Raw genomic sequence first — 16,710 nt, 5'->3', positions numbered from 1 at the left:
TCCAAGGGAAAGAAAAGGGTAATGAGTAGTCATGCATTTTTTTTTTTTTAATTATTGAGGTGGTTTTTGGCCTATAACATTGTGTAATTTCAGGTGTGCATTATTTATATCAGTGTCTGTATAGACTGCCTAGAGTTCACCAACAGTCTAGTTTCTATGATCACCATACACACGTGCCCCTACCCTTTCGCCCTTTCCCGGCCCCCTTCCCCTCTGGTAACCACTAATCCGTTCTCCTTACCTATGTGTTTATCTTCCACATGTGAGTGAAATCTTACCGTGTTTGTCTTTCTCTGACTGACTTTGTAAGACTTGAAACCTTACAACTCACCTGCACTCCCATGCAGCTTCTCCAGGAGGACGGGCTCTTGATGGGCTCGCGGGGAGGAGGGGCTCGTCTCCGTGATGGCGGTGGGTGGGTTTGCTGTGAAAACCCATCCTGATGGCAGTAAGCAATGAGGTCTCGGGAATACCTGCTCCCCGGGGAAGCTGTGCAGCAATATGCGGAGTAGGAGGGTTGTCTTAGGATTTCATTGATAGGAAAGGTCAGAGGCAAGTCTACAGGGGTGGCCAGTAAATCAGGGGCTGGGGGCGGGGTAGGGTGGGCGGTCGCGGCCGCAGCCCCTGTGGCCCCGCAGAGGAAGGAAGCCGGAGGTGGGGGGTCCCCGGCGCAGGGCCCCCTGGCGCCCCTGGAGTCACCCTCCATTCTCGCGTTGCCGGGTGGGTCCTCCGGCCGCCAGGGGCCGCTGCGGGCGCCGCGTCTGGGCCGCCCTGCCCGCCGGTTGCCGGGGAGCTGCCGCCCAGGCCCGCGGTCTGGGAGGGGGCGCCGCCGAGAGGTGCGGGCACGGGGGTCCTGGGCGCGGGGGGACCCCTGTGCAGGGGCGCAGGGTGCGGTGCGGAGTGAACCCTGGGCGCGGAGTCTGGGCGAGTTCAGAGCGCGGGGCCCCGGCGCGCGGTCGGCGGTCCTGGGCGGGGTCCGGCGCGGGGTGACCCCTGCAACGCGGGGGTCCTGGGCGGTTCTGGCGCGGGGTGACCCCGGGGCACAGGGCGTCTTGGGCAGTTCTGGCGCGAGGTGACCCCGGGGCGCGGGGGTCGTGAGGCGCGGGTCTCGCTTACCCCACCCGCCCCCCGGCGGCTGCGCGACGGTCGTTGCCCTGGAGAGCCCCGAGGCCGGCCGTGCTGGACCCTCAGGTCCTGAGTCGGGGCCTCCGCAGCCGGGGCCGCGGAGCTGCTCAGGGTCGCCCGCTCGCGGGGCGGGGTCTGCGGGCGGCGATGGCGGTGGGCCGGCAGGTGAGCCAAGGGCCGCAGCCCAGCGGAGGAAGAGGCAGGCGGGACCCCGTCGAAGCAGCGCCTGTGAACTGGCCTGCACTGGCCTTCACCCTGGGGGCGGAATTCTTACTTGGTCATGCCGCTAGCACCCCACATGAGGGGCCAGCCCCCCACTGGGATGGTGGCCTCGGTCTTAAGATGTGCAGCTTTCACCCACCTCCTAGGAGGAAGCAGCAGGGCGGAATGTCTAAACGCTTGTTTTTGCTGGACTGCTGCTGGCCTGTCCATTCCGTCACCCTGCACCATAGCTGTCCATTAGGAACATTAAATTGACATCAGGGCCACGGTCATGGACAGCTAATAGCACGGTTTTCCTTTAGGTACCTGTGAGGGACCCCAGGACTTCAGAGCTTCCAGCCATGCAGCAACTGGCCCTGCCCCTACTGGACCACCCCAGGCCTGAAGGGGAGCTGCTGCCCGTTCTCTCCTCTGCGCCTTGCCCGGCGACATCTGACCACGCAACCCTGACGCTGGGCGTTGCCCACAGCCCCAGGAGGAGCCGTCTCTGGGGTCGGCGAGGCTGCCACCTTCTGTGACAGCTGGCCCCTGGACTATGCCGTCCAAGCCGGCGGGCCTGGGGCACTCAGAGGCGGTGCCCGAGCAGCCCACCGCCCATGGGCATCTGCAGCCTGAAGGCAGAATGCTCAAGGGGCAGCTTCCAAGGACAGACGGAGACCTCGCCTCTTGCCCGGAGCCCCTGCCCACTGACAGCTGTCAAGGCCCAGAGAACAGTGCAGTGCTCCCTCCGAACATTCCAGCCAACATCAGCAGTGAGAACCCACAAGCTAAGACAAAACCCTTGACCCCAAAGCCGCCGACGAGGCCCAGGCTGGAGCGAGCGCTGTCTCTGGACGAGAAGGGCTGGAGGAGGAGGCGTTTTCGAACCAGCCATGAGGACCTGGCCGCCCGGAATGGGGCCAGCCCCTCCAGGGCCTCCTCCCAGGAGGAGGCCCCCGGGCCCTCCTCCCCTAGTTGCCCCCCACCCTGCCTGAGCACCTCCTTGCAGGAAATCCCCCCTTCCCGCAGGGCCCCGGGTGGTAGCCCCTCCTCGTGGGGTAACTGTCTTTCCGGAATGATCAGCACTTCCCTGGACCTCCTGCACCGGGATGGGGCTGCGGCCGGAAGCACCCCCAGGCTGGCCAGCGTGCTTCCCCCACGCCCAGCGCCTGCCATGGACCGGAACATGGTCTCCAACTCCCTGCGGACAGCCAACAAGGTGGACCCAGATCACGCCGACTACAAGCTCCGCCTGCAGACCAGGCTGTTCCGGGCCCACAGCAGCCTGGGCCCCGGCCGGCCCCCGAGCCCCCTGGCCTGCGATGACTGTTCCCTTCGCTCGGCCAAATCCTCCTTCAGCCTCCTGGCGCCCATCCTCGCCAAGGACGTCCGGAGCAGGTAGGGCTCCCAGGCAGGCGGCACCATGGTCTCTAGTTCAGCGTCGTAAGGTGAGGCATGCGAAGGTGTTCTCCTAAACACGTGCAAGGTGCGTGAACATGGAGACGAGAGCAGATCTTCCCTCACTAACCCCCATCCCCCAGCTCCTTCTGGAACTTTCCCTTGTATCTCAGCACACACTTGGCCCTCGTACCTGTGACATACGTGGTTTAGATCCACGGGTCACCTACACACCGTGCTTGGTCTTGTTTCCTCTTCCTGTGTCTTGCCGTGTCTTGGACAGCCTCTTTGTCAGTGTCTGCCCCGTGGTCTGTCCCCCTGCAGGACTGATTCTAAGATGCACTATTGAGCTGGGCTGTTACTTAACCTCCTTGCTAAGGACGAGCATTAGGGGGACCCTAGTTGGTGAAGGACGGAGCACAGCAGCGAGCAGCCATGGATGTGCCCCGTGCATGCGCGTGCCGGGCACTTTTCCAGGACAGAGAGCTAGAAGTGAAATTGCTGGACAGAGAGCGAGGGCTGTTGGTGACTGTGGCCAAGCCACACTGTGGGGAGGGTCCCTGGGGTCCACTCGCTGGCAGGGAGGGGACAGCGGACAGGGCCTGATCTGCTGCACTTTGCCTCCAGGAGTGTCCCGTGACTTCTCGTGCATCCTGGGGCTCAGTTTGCTGAGTGCCCCATCGATCGGCCTCCCGCTGGGCCCCCACAGCCCCGTGGACAAGGGAGGGCTCACATCACAGCCGATGCTTGGTTTCCGGGCATTATGGGGCTTTAATAATTAATCCTATTGACTTTTTTATGGCTTGAAAAGTAGCTGGGTGCTGCCCCCCATGTCTGCCCTCTGCTCGTGACTCCCAAATGCACACTCACCCCTCCCTAGGCCAGAGCCATGAATCTGCCAGACTGGCATCCCAGACACTTTTGGGCCCAGGGCATCCAAACCTGCTACCTCTTCTCTGAGCCTGGCCTTCTCCCAGGCCCCTCTGAGTGCCCAGGCTATAACTCAGAAAGTTGTCTTCTGCCCTCCCTCTCCTTCCTCGCCACAGTCCTGCCCATCCAGGCCGGGCCAGGATGACAGCTCTCGAGGCTCCTGCTTCTCCCCACACCCCTCCCACCACGCTGGCCAGGACTCCACCCCCTACCAGGGCTGGGGGTGATGTTCCAAGCATACATGAGGCCATGGCCCTGACTTGGGGGCCCCATGCCGCCCACTCTCTGATGTGGCACCCAAGGCCCAGGGTGAGCTGGCCCCACTTCCCTCGCCAGCCTCTTCTCTCATCGCCACCCCTGCCTGCCACACCTCCAGTCTGGACTAGGCCAGCGCCAACCCCGCTGGACATGGGGCCGGGGGAGGGAGAGTGTGAGATGGTCGCTGTGTTGGTGTCCTGGGGCTGCTGTGACCACTTACCACACACTGGGCGGCTTAAAAGGACAGAAATTTACTCTCTTACAATTCTGGGGGCTCGAAGTCTAAAATCCCAGTGTAGGCAGAGTGGGGCTCCCTCCGGAGGCTCCAGGGTAGGACCTTCCTGCCTCTCCCAACTCCTGGTGGCTCCAGTCACGCCTCTGCTTGTGCCGCATCCCACCCGTCTCTGCTCTGTCTCCACACTCCTTCTCCTGTGGGTGTGTCCTCTCCTCTTCTTGGAAGGACACCAGTCACTGGCTGTAGGCCTCACCCTAATCCAGGAGGATCTCATCTCAAGATCCTTAACTAATTACATCTGCAAAGACCCTTTTTCGGAATAAGGTCGCACTGGCAGGTTCTGGGGTGAGGAGGTGGACGGAGGTAGTCCTTACCTCCCTCCGCCCTGGTGAGCCCAGCAGTGATGGCCAGGCGGGTGGTCCCTCTCCAGCACTGGAGTGAGGGCCCCTGCCCCCCACACTCCCTCCATCAGCACCGGAGGGTTGTTTATAGGAGAAAACGGTTCCTTTGTTAAAATAATTCGTGTGTTCCTTGTAAAGAGCGAAATCTCTTCATGCATTTGAAGTATTATTACACTGTTTAAGTTAAATGTAGTTTCTGTTGACTTGCCTGTTATATAAAATGAGAAGCGTGTCTCAGAATTGGACCCCCATTCATTGTTTTCAGACGAGCAGCAAACACTGGGTTGATGGGGGTTTCCCACCCCAGTTCTGCCTAAAGTCCCCCTGTGTCCAGACTCTCCTTGTGTTCAGGGGTCAGCACGCTTTTTCTGTAAAGGGCTGGATAGTAAATATTTCCATTTTGTGAGCCATATGGTGCCAAAAAGAAAAAAAGCAGTCACAGACCACACATACACCAACAGCCGTGGCTGTGTGTCAATAACAGTTTATTCAGGGACACTGAAATTTGAAGTTTACGTAATTTTCCTGTGTCATGAAATACAGTTTTTTCCCAGCCATTTAAAAGTGTAAAAACAGGGCCGGCCCCGTGGCTTAGCGGTTAAGTGAGCGCGCTCCACTGCTGGCGACCCGGGTTCGGATCCCGGGCTCGCACCGACGCGCTGCTTCTCTGGCCATGCTGAGGCCGCGTCCCACATACAGCAACTAGAAGGATGTGCAGCTATGACACACAGCTATCTACTGGGGCTTTGGGGGGAAAAAATAAATAAATAAAATCTTTAAAAAAAAAAATAATAAAAAAAAAAATAAAAGTGTAAAAACGATTCTTGGCCCGTGAGCTGTACACAAACAGGCCGGATCCGGCCCAGTCAGAGCCTCGAGTCCAGGGCTGGGAGGGCCGGGGGCTTTGGGAGACACAAGGAGCAGACGGGCTTGACGGTGACGCTTTCCCGGGAGCAGCGTGGGGCAGCGTCCGGCCCTGGACGCAGGAAAGGACTGTGTGGCTGCTTTCGGGTTTGGAAAAGAGAACACCCCAGGCAGGGGAGCCGCAGCCCCAGCTGCCTACTGGTGTTAGAACACGGTCGGCCTGTTAGGATTCTCAACGTGGAGGGGCCCCATGTTTGAGGAGGTTCCCCCCTCCTGACATCATTTAATTTATGTCTCCGAAGCTTGGCAAGGGTTTGAGAATTTCTCACGCGAGTTCCTGAGATCCGGACTCTGGCTTTCAGTCGGTCAGCCATGGAGCCATGCTCCTAAGTGACCTTCAGAAATTGGTTCCTCCTTGCAAGACTAAGAAATAAGATTTTCTTAGCGAATTGGAATGAAAAGTCTAAGTCGGAAGTTTGAAAGACACTCTGGGTGTCTGTGAACTGATGATAGATTGACTCCGCGCGTTCCCACCCCTGAGAACTCGATCCTGCCCGGTCCTGGCAGGATATTAGCATAAGCCCACAGTGACGAGAGCAGGGACCGGGGCATCCACAGGTGACAGGTTCTCCTTGTTCCAGAAGGTGGAGGCAGGAGGTAACTGATGTGCCAGACGGCTTGGGGGGTGCGTTTGGGGGCGATGCCCCCCAACAAGGGTGGGAGTGAACCCTGGGGCAGAGGTCCCAAGTGATCAGTTACACCAGGTCGTCCAGCCCCAGGGAAGAGCCCTCCACCTGCGCTGTTCCGAGCCCACCCTCACAGCAGCCAGCTGCCCACCCTGTCTTCCCACACCGAAGCCCCCAGGGGCCAGGCCTCATCACATCACAAAACCCACTCAGCCTCTGGGGCTCCCTCTCAACTGACAGGACTGGGAGGGCCCGCACAGCGGGAGACGGGGGAGGCCTTGGAAGAAGCAGAACTTGCTGCATCTGTGAAACCAGAAAGCACGTCCTGCAAAGAGCAGCTGTTTGCAATTCCTGAAGATAAGTGGGATCCCACGCGGCTATTGGGTGACGGCTGAGAGGAGGGACATTCTGGTGGACTGATCAGGCCAATGCCATCTGAACCCACCAACCCATCTTGGTGTCACTAGGGGGGGACAGGACACATGGAGCTTGTTGGGGCACGTCCGCCTGGGTGAGGGCACAGAATCTAATCAGCCTCCGGACATCATAGACGCTCCGGAGACTTGTACAGGACGGATGGCCAGTGTCCCCAGTAGACGGGTGGCATGGGGGAAACAGGCCCGTCATAGAACTAAAGAGACCTAAGAGACAAAACAGCCAGAGACGGAGGGTGGCCGCTGTCTGGGTCCTGACCTCGCGCTGGGTTGGAAGAGGGCTCTTGAAGGAGGGCTCCGAGGAGCAGGAGGACCGCGCACAGTGCAGCTGGAAACACCGGAGGCTGCTGCGGGCCAATGCTGCGCGAGAAGCAGAGGGACAGTCAGGAGGAGCAGACAGCGCCACCTCCCCACGCCCCGCTCACTGAGGCGGATGCCTTCGAGGGACGCCTTCGAGGGAGCCGGGAAGGGCGGCAGGGGCCTGGGGGAGACCGAGCTGAATTTCTTCTCCTGCCACGACAGACAGCAGCGCCCGGGGCCATCTGCCAAGACGCAGCGCGGCGTGCAGACATCTTCTCCAGGGCGGGTCTGGTGGGACGGCGTGGGCCAGTGCCGCCGCAGCCTGTTTTTGTGCAATCCGCCAGCTAAGAACTGTTTTACGGTTTAAATGGCTGAAAAAAATCAAGACATTACAAATAATATTTCACAGTAAGTGAAAATCACATGAAAGGCAGATTCCAGTGTCTGTGAATGAAGTTTTACTGGCACACAGCCGCACCCTCTTCTTCCATGTCAGCGGTGGCTGCTTTCAGCAGAGTTGAGCGGCTGTGGCAGAGACCGATGGCCCGAAAAGCTGAAAACACTACTGTCTGGCTCCTTACAGAAGAGTTTGCTGACCCCTGGAGCAGAGGAAACCAGTGTTGAGCGGGACCCTCCAGGCCAGGGCAGGGCCAGGGTGAAAGTTCTATTGTCTTCTGTTCTGGCCTTTGCAACACTATTTGACATTTTTAACCATTTGCCTGTGTTATTCTATTACAATCTTAAAGTCGGTGGAAACTGTTGGGTGACATGAGGATGGCTGTAGTCTATGCTGCTGCCACGACCTCCCCGTCCTAGACTGCGAGATGACAGCCAGGGCCTCGCCCCAGAAAAGGTTGCATGTCCTCCCCCAAGTCGGCCTGTAGTCCAGAAGCCCACCTTGACCTCCACACCCCCGCTTGCCCTTAAGAGGTTCCACCAAAAAAGCCCCAAATGTCACCTTCTCGTCCCTTCTTGGGGGCAACTGAGAAAAGTTGAAGGCGTGCTGGTGTTTCTAGAACTGCACACGGCGGGTTTTCCAAGAGAGCAGGTGGACCACAGCGCTGTGCTCCATGAGAGCCGACAGGGTCTTTAGGAAACCCTGGCTCTGGGAGAGAGGCTCCCCAACTCGGGATCCGTGTTGCCTGGGGCCGAGGCTGACAGGCATACCCCCAGATGTGTGTCCTTGCAGCCGGCCCCTCCCTGGGTCCGTCTGCTCCGTCCCCGTGCTTAGTCTGCCCCTCTCTCCACAGGAGCTACCTGGAGGGGAGTCTCCTGGCGAGCGGGGCCCTGATGGGGGCGGAGGAGCTGGCCCGGTACTTCCCAGACCGGAACATGGCCCTCTACGTGGCCACCTGGAACATGCAGGGCCAGAAGGTAAGCGGGCCGCCCCACTCCCACTCGGGACGAGGCTGGGGTTCCTTCTAGATTCTGTCCCGGGGCCTCCAAGCCGCACGCTCTCTGCCTGCCCCTTCCCCACCTCCCCGGTCACCCCCAGAGAAGCCTCCTGGCCATAACACGGCTCCCTCACCCACCTCTCCACTGCCCGAGGGGTGTTAATGTGTTCCTTTCACATGCATGCTTTATTGTTTAGAGCACTTTTAGGTTCACAGCAAATTTGAGAGGAAGGTACAGACATTTCCTGTAGACCCCCTTCCCCCAGCCCCCAACAGCCTCCCCACTGCCTACACCTCCACAGGCCCTGGTTGCTACGATCGATGGACCTGCGCTGACTTGTCACGGTCACCCAGAGCCTGTAGTTGACCTTGGGGTCACTCTTGGTGAACATTCTGTAGGTCCTGACAAACGTGTCAACCTTAAAAATAAAACAGCCAGTTATTTTACCAGCAAAAGGAGTTTATTTGGAAATAGCCAAAGAATTGCAATTCTCTGCCGCAATGCTATGGCAGCCCACAGGCAAGTCCAGCCATCAAAGGAGAGGAACGTCATTTTAAAGAGAGAAAGGAGGAAGCTGGGAGGGGCTGTTGTGAACAAAGTCCACTGGAGAAAAGCCGAGTTCAGGGTGGTGATGGCTTCTCTTTGGCCGAGTTGCTGGGGTCCTGGATTTCTCTCTGGGATGCAGTGACATTTCTTCCTGTAGTTGACCATCTTCCCGTGACTGACCTTGGCCCGGCTGCATGGGGGCTCCCCCTTCTGGCTTCCTGACTCCATTTCACACGAGGTTTCCCTTGACTAATTCTCACTCGTGTGAGGACATGTGTCTGCCGTCGCGCACCGGAGTAGTGTCAGGCTCGCTGTAGCGTTATCTGTGTCTGTTTCAAATTGTGGGTCTCCCGCAACAGCTGGCGGCTCCCCACCCGCCTATTCCCCCCAAACCCGCCTGGAGTCGCCTGCGAGCTGGGGTGCTCAGGAAGGCTTTGTGGATGAGATGAGAGGGAAGCCTCCAGCCACTCTGACCGCCACGGTCAACCCAGAGCTGGACAGGCCGGGGGTGGTTCGCATGCTGGGGGCGTTTGCTTCTGGGGGTGTCCCCATCCCTATCGGCTTTCTCTCCAGCTGACACAGTGAGGTCTGTGCGCAGGCTAGCAGGCTCCCTCCCCCTGCATGTGGGTGCTCTGATTTCTGGGCACCAGGAGTGGACTTTTCTAGATGGGTGATCCTAATGCCCGGTGGAGTGAACAAGGTGATTGTTGCCACAAGTGGTGTCTCGGGCCGTTCCCCAAGCACCTCCTGTCGCCTACGTGTGCCAAGGTGTTTAACAAAGACAGGATGGAAGGACTTCCCTTCCTGCGGCCGTGTCCCAGGCTGAGGTTCGGGGTGACAGGCGCTGGGGAGAAAACACGGCAGGGCTGCCGTCAGGACAAGGTTTGGCTGATGTGACCAGAAGCCTGAGGAAACAGCGACCTGAAGGAGATGGGAGTAAGAGGAGGCCGGTGCCCAGGCTGGTGGCTCCGCCGTCCTCGGGGAGCCACCCTGCCCGTCCACAAGCGCGGCCCTCGTCCAGGGCCAAGAGGGCCAGAGCCGGGCAGCAGGCAGCGTCACTGGCAATGGGCTGGAGTGAAGCCACACGGTGGGGCAGTGAAGACAGTTGAGGGGTGCTCCCCTCCAGGACCCGCTGTGCCCCGGGCTGCAGTGAGGGGGACGTGAGGGGGAGTGTCTCCACCCCATGTGCGTGTTGGGGTGCACGTGCAACAGAGCAAACAGCAGCGTGCACAGGGGGCTCGTGGCGAGGGAGGCGGCACAGACGCGGCCTTGGCGACGACAGACTCGGGGGTGGAGAGGCGGCCTGCCCCGACCCAGGGCTCCCTCAGACACATCCTGTCTGCAGCCTCAGTTCCCCTCCTTCAGGAGAGGCCGCGGGGCCCCAGGCCCGGGGTAGCCCGTGCGCTGGGCCTCTTTTGGCCCTTGCTAGGCGCTGCTTTTCCGCAGGAGCTGCCCCTAAACCTGGACGAGCTCCTGCTGCCCGCCGAGGCCGACTACGCCCAGGACCTATATGTCATCGGGGTCCAGGAGGGCTGCTCTGACAGGTAGGGTGCCCCCACCGCCTCACGTCTCCCTGGGAGCGGTGGTTCTGGGGTGGCCTTTGGGGCTGATGCCGCTGTCGCCCGAGACCCCGTGTGGATGAGACGCAGCTGCGGTCAAGCCTGGGCGGCATGCGGGAATCACTCTCTTCTCAGAAGGAGACTTGGAGAATTCACAATAAATGAGATGACCTTGTAATAAAGTAACTGATGAAGAGAGTACAAAGGCAGCAAAGAGCAGCTCGTCACTTAGTCCTCTCCAGGCTCCGAGCCTGACCCCTGCATGGTGTCGCTGACCCGCCCTGGGGTCCGTGGGGGCCGCTGCTCACCTGTCGTAGGTCTGGCAGTGTGTCCTGCGGGAGTTTTGTGAGTTCACCTGGTGAGGGGAGGGGGCTCTGGGTGGCGCACATTGTCCCGGCTCCTCACGCAGCAGCAGGAGGCCTGGCTGGAGCAGAGGTGCCCAGACACTCGGGGATGCTGGGGGACGGGGCTCTGCTGCCCACAGGCCCTGACCTTCAGGTGACGTGGCCCCGCTTCTGCCTGGCCTGGAACTTCTCCCTGGCCTCTGCCCAGGGGGGCCGGCAGCTCTTGCTGGAGCCTTCCCCCGGCTCGGGACCCGGCTCCGTGTGGCTGGAGTCTTTTCAAGGTAGCGGGCGACCCGGGCCTGTGCCCGTCACTGGGTGTCCGAGGAGGCCAGGCCTTGCGGGGAGCCCTGTCTCTGGCCCAGCAGGCCCAGCGGCCCCTGGTGTTGCTGCTCCACCCTTGTCCCTGCAGGACGGGGAGGCTGGAGCGTGGGGCTCCGTCCCGGCGGCTCCTCGAGGGGCTCTCTGGGCGCAGTCCCGGGCGGCAGAGCCGGGAGGCTCCGGTCCCCTTCCCAGGCGGCCTCCGCTTCCTCCCGCAGGCGGGAGTGGGAGACGCGCCTGCAGGAGACGCTGGGCCCACACTACGTCATGCTCTACTCGGCGGCCCACGGGGCGCTTTACATGTCCGTGCTCATCCGCCGGGACCTCATCTGGTTCTGCTCAGGTAGGCCTCCCGGGCACCGAGCCCCCGTCACTGCGGCCCTGCCAGCCCTCGGCCCATCCGGGGCCGTGGACACGTGCGCACTGGACGCTGGCAGCGCGGCCACTCTGGGGGCCTTGGGGGCTACGGCGCAGCGGGCCCGATGGCAAGGGGCATCCTGGCTGGGTCAGCCTGCCTTGTCCCCCCGCAGAGGTGGAGAGCTCCACGGTGACCACGCGCATCGGGTCCCAGATCAAAACTAAGGGCGCCCTGGGTGTGAGCTTCACCCTTTTCGGCACCTCCCTCCTCTTCATCACGTCCCACTTCACCTGTAAGTCACGCGCACCGCATCCCAGGCGCTGCTTAGGGGCATGCCTCCCCTCCCTGTCTGTCGAGAGGTAGTGGCCTTAAGAGGCGGTCTGGACGGCAGAGGGTGCTGGGTCCCTCAGCAGCCCCAGGCCCCACGAGGAGACCCTGGCACTCGTGGCTTCCCGTCCTGCCTGGCCCCATTCTGAGCACTGAAAGCAGATCCGTCTGAAGGAAGGCGTCAGCACCTATGCAGCAGATAACTCGGTGGGGTGGGTCACTGTGTAGACGCTGCATGATTAGACCCTGCTGCGGGGCAGTGGGGGGTCATTACCCAGGACTGACCACCCAGGCATCCAGCCTGTGTTCAGAAACCTGCATCTCGAGAGGTGCCCCCGCCCGCTCTGTTCTTGCAGCCGGAGACGGGAAGGTCAGCGAGAGGCTGGTGGACTACGCCAGGACCATCCAGGGCCTCGCCCTGCCCAAGAACGTGCCGGACACCAGCCCCTACCGCTCCGACTCTGGTGAGCCGTCGGGGCACCTGGGGAGGCCTTCCCTTCCCCTCAAGGGGTGGCAGTTTCTGCCTTGTTCTCCAGATAGTTTAACAAACTGTTTAGAGCTTTTGAGAATCAAGGTCAGAAAAGTCTGGAAGGTCAGTAGCCAACCAAAATAAATTCTCTCTGGAAGGAGCTTGGCGCCCGGCTCCTCACCAGGGTGACCGCGCTGGCCCCCTCAGCGGCTGGGCAGACAGGCGTCCACAAGGCCGAGTGGCTTCTACGCAGAACAGGCAGCGCTGGCCTGGGTCCTCGCCCCCCAGCCTCCTTCCTCACGACAGGGCCTCCTGCCCCCTGGCTGTGCTGTGCGGAGCTGAGGAGGGACGGAGGTGTGGGAAGTGTGTCCGCTCATTGTGAGCGTTTGGGCCTCTGTTTGCGGCTGAGACCATCTGTGAGGTTTCAAGATCGTATGTTGCTGTTTGAAATGAAAAAGAAAACCATGAACTCGAATGTCAACCCAGAAAGCTTCGGAGCACATGCCCCCCATGGCCCTGAGCCCCTGACAGGCGGCCGGGGCTTCGACCACATCCCTGGGGCGTCCTTGCCTCCTGTGGCTCTGGGGGTGGGGAGTGGGGGACACAGACCAATCCCTGTCCCTAAGGCCGGGCGAGCTTGGGAAGGGTCGGGCTCACGCATTCTCCGGCTCGTGTCCCAGCGGACGTTACCACCCGGTTCGACGGAGTCTTCTGGTTTGGAGACTTCAACTTCCGCCTGAGTGGGGGGCGCGTGGCCGTGGAGGCCATCCTGAAGCAGGACCTGGGGGCGAACGTGCCGGCCCTGCTGCAGCACGACCAGCTTACCCAGGAGATGAAGAAAGGTGAGGCCCCCTAGGAGGTGCAGACCACGAGGGAGGAGGTGTGGACTACCAGCAAGGAAGTGTAGACCACCAGGGAGGAGGTGTAGACTACCAAGAGGGAGGTACAGACACCCCTGGAAGGGGCAGTCTCCCCGGGGAGGAGATGAGGCCCCCACAGGACGAGGTGTGACCCCCACCCCGGAGGAGGTGCAGCCCGCAGCTGCATGCCAGCTGGGCTGAGGCAAGGCCGGTGCCTGCCCCAGGGTCCATCTTCAAGGGCTTCCAGGAGCCGGACATCCACTTTCTCCCGTCGTATAAGTTTGACATCGGGAAAGACTCCTACGACACCACCTCCAAGCAGAGGACCCCCTCCTACACGGTGAGCCCGCGCCCGCGGCGCCCACCCCACCTCCCTGCGTGGCCGGCTCTGGGGGCGGGGTTTGGACGCGCTCCTGTTTCAGAGCAGGGCCCTCTGTGGGCCACAGGCTTAGGACTAAAGTCAGGTGTGAGAGCAGTACTCCGGGAGCCCTGGGTGTGGTGCTCAGCTCTGGGCCAGGGACTGCACCTCTCTGGGTCTCGTGGTGTTGGGAGCAGTGCCCCTTCCAAGGGTTGTTCTGAAGGCTGGGACGCTGGCCCCTGCTGCTCTCAGAGGAGGCCTGGCACGCAGCACACGCCCCACACTCGTAGTTACTTGAGCCATTTGCTCGGCGCAGCACACTTGAGCCATTCGGGCGCAGCGTGCAGAGGGAGGTGGCCCCCACCAGACCCCAGGCCCCAGGCTGGGCATCTGCGGCTGGCTCTGGGCGAGCCATGGAGGTGGGGTGCAGGGTTTGCCCCTGGCTGCCCCCGTCTGCCCCACAGGGCTGGGTGGGAGCACACGTGGCTTGGGTGAGGGGACGGCACCCAGCACACTGAGCCCCTCCAGCGCCCAATGCCCCTCAGTAAAATGGGCTCCCCAGGGGGCAGAGCTGACTCGGGGCAGGAGCAGCCGGGTGAAGGGTGGACGGGCCAAGCCGTGCAGCAGCACCGCATCATTGGCCTGCCTCCGGCCTTCGTGCAGGACCGGGTCATGTACCGGAGCCGCCACAAGGGTGACATCTGTCCCGTCGAGTATTCCTCCTGTGCTGGGATCAGGACGTCCGACCACCGCCCCGTGTACGGCCTGTTCCGAGTGAAAGTGAGGCCGGGGCGGGACAAGTCAGTATCCTCGTCGCACTGCCTCCCTCTCGGGCTCGGGGCTGGGGCTCAGGGCGGGGGCAGCGAGCACTCCGGAGGGTGTGGCATCCTTGGACCTGGGTGCACACCACTGTCTGGTTGCGTCCTGACACCCCAGATAGGGCAGGGTCCGGCAGCCCCACACAGGGGTGCTGGCTTTGGTTGATCTGAAGTGGCTGTCACGAGAGTGACTCTCAGAGGGTGGGGACCTCGCCTGGCCCCGTGCCCACAAGGCTGGCTGGACCCCCTCTGGGGCAGCAAGAAGGCAGCGTGGGCTATCCTGGAACTGGCCACAGGCGCAGGTGCAGGCCTGTTCAGGGCTAGGTCCTGTCTCTTCCTGATGCGACACAGGGCTGGCATGGGGTCGAGAGAGAGCCCCGCTCGCCCACAGCGTCTCTGCTCAGGGCCATGCCAGCGGTGTGGGTTTGGGGCGGCCTGGAGGAACCGAGGCCCTAGCCCTTCCCAGGCGCCGTGTGCTTGCAGGAAGCACCCGACTCCAGGCGGCCAGTGTCGGGGGCGCCCTCCTGACGGTTCTTTCCCCCACAGCATTCCGCTAGCTGCTGGCAAGTTTGACCGAGAACTGTACTTGATAGGAATTAAAAGACGGATTTCCAAAGAGATTCAGAGGCAGCAAGCACTGAAGAACCAGCACTCCAGCACTGTCTGTACCGTTTCTTGAGGAAGTTTGCGCGGGAGGGTTTGTCACCTACAGCCTGGGAGGATTTCTGATCCCAAAGCCGTGGCAGACGGAAGAGGTTGCAGTTCGGGGCGTCTTGCCCTTTTTGGGGTGTGGTGAACCACCCTGTCGGCCGTCCTACCTTCTTACCAAGAGCCCAACAGGAGGCTGTGGCCTGGAGCGAGCACAGCCCTGAGGGACCAGTGTCCCTTCCTGGAGGGAACCAGCCCGTTTGTCCGCAACAGTCCTGACTCGCCCGCGGAGCCTCCCCTCAGGGCCAGCCGACAGCTCCAGGCGCTCTGGTGGCAAGTCAAACGCCTAGTCGCCTAGTCGCCTAGTCGGGGTTGACCTAGAGCAGCGCGCGCTCTGCAGCCAGTGTTCTGCAGCTGCGCTGACAGACCCTCCCTCACGTCCTGATTGGTGTCTGTCGCCCGGGCCAGCGTTCGCAGCCGCTCCAGTCTGTAGATCTGCGTCCTCCCAGCGGCCCTCCTCTCCTGAGCACAGGTGGCCCAGCACAGGGGGAGGCTGCTCGGGGTCGGGTGACCCTGGGGCCTCAGATCCCACGGGGGCACACCAGGACAAGGCTGAGGCTGAGTCAGTAGAAGCCAACAGGAGGCCAGAGCCAGCCGACCTCCCAGGAGGGAACGCGGTGCCCAATGCTGGGCTAGGACGAGGAGGGCCCCAGCCAATGTTTCAGGGCCGCCTCCTGGTCTCGGGGGGCTGGGCTCCCCTCCAGCCACAGAACCACCTCCCTCTCCTGTCCTGGTTTCAGTGACTTCAGACCATTTGCTCAGCTAACATCAGCCACAAACGGCGTTCCTGTAAGTGGTGCGTTTCCTGGCCTGAGAAGCTGTTAGAATGTCACCACCTCACCAACCTAGGCTGGTGCTCACCAACCACATCCTGGATGTCTTTCTTCAAGGGTTTAGGGCCCATTATTGCTCTTCGCATCTTATCCCATCTCTTGAAAAAAACATAGGCTTTGAATGTGGGGAAAGCTAGGGGCATTCAATCTAGCCTTTTAAATTATTTATTTTTCCATATTTATATTTTTAAATAAATGCATATATTGAATCTTAAACTCTTCCTGGCCAAAGATTGAGTCCTCAAAAGAAACAGTCTGCATGCACACCCTGTTCTTACAATGTTCTTGCGAGAAAAGGCAGGATGTTGCTCCTGCGTCCATCCTCTGCCCCCGGGGAGACGTGAGCCAGAAAGGGGCTTCCAGAGAAGCAAATACTTCAGACCTGAGGGAATCGTGAGGAAACGAAATGACGATTTCAAAGAATGGTGTATCCAACTTTTATTAGCGTCTGCTTCCAAAATGTGGAGTGTAAGTTTTAAAGCAATACACACCCAACCTTTTGATATGAATGGGAGAAATTCCATCAATGAGACGGCACAGCCAATCCCATCTAATGTCAAGAAACTTCAGATTGTATGTATGTGTAAAATTTTGCTCAAACGAATGTGCCATGGAGTTTCGAGTTAACTGAAAATCTGTTTACAAAGATTTTTGTGGTAATGAGGCTTGAAATGAGGAGGATTTGAAGGACTCCTGCCAGGCATTTTCTCTGACCCACACCAGGGAAGCGATGTCAGTGTGACACGGGCCGGGGGGTTCTGTTCGTGTGGCTCGAGGCCGAGCTTCCTGTCTCTGGGCGGCCACCATACACATCTAACTTTAGTCCCAAAGTTCAGCCAGGGACTAAAACCAGCCACTGGGTTTAGATCAATGGACTTTCATGTGGGAAGTAAGTTTAAAATGCGAATTAATGCAAATGAAGTTGGCCAGTGTCTGGAAAATAAGCTTCATAAAGAATTGTGAAACACGACCGTGTGAGGGTGGT

The 16,710-nt window shown here is 60.4% G+C and overlaps 1 protein-coding gene across 4 annotated transcripts; it reads left to right on the top strand.

The window, feature by feature from the left end:
* Positions 1–766: 766 nt before the first annotated feature.
* Positions 767–16,695, top strand: INPP5E (inositol polyphosphate-5-phosphatase E). Of its 4 annotated transcripts, none has more exons than XM_087418795.1 (11): positions 767–836; positions 1,650–2,724; positions 8,083–8,206; positions 10,220–10,317; positions 11,213–11,337; positions 11,525–11,644; positions 12,036–12,143; positions 12,829–12,990; positions 13,233–13,348; positions 14,030–14,124; positions 14,731–16,695. In XM_087418795.1, exons 2-11 carry the CDS (start codon positions 1,883–1,885, stop codon positions 14,861–14,863), a joined length of 1,923 nt encoding a protein of 640 aa, XP_087274921.1. In that variant the 5' UTR covers positions 767–836; positions 1,650–1,882; the 3' UTR covers positions 14,864–16,695. The 4 variants fall into 4 exon arrangements, with proteins under 4 accessions (XP_087274921.1, XP_004423705.1, XP_087274922.1 ...); XM_004423648.3 differs by having other exon boundaries at positions 14,030–14,166; XM_087418796.1 differs by lacking the exon at positions 11,525–11,644 and having other exon boundaries at positions 14,030–14,166.
* The last annotated feature ends 15 nt before the right edge of the window (positions 16,696–16,710 follow it).

Source organism: Ceratotherium simum, chromosome 29, assembly GCF_057802395.1.
Source record: "Ceratotherium simum simum isolate JZ-2026a chromosome 29, ASM5780239v1, whole genome shotgun sequence".
Taxonomy (NCBI): Eukaryota; Metazoa; Chordata; class Mammalia; order Perissodactyla; family Rhinocerotidae; genus Ceratotherium; species Ceratotherium simum.
Note: the sequence above shows the minus strand (reverse complement) of the source record. Positions and strands in the feature narration are given on the sequence as shown.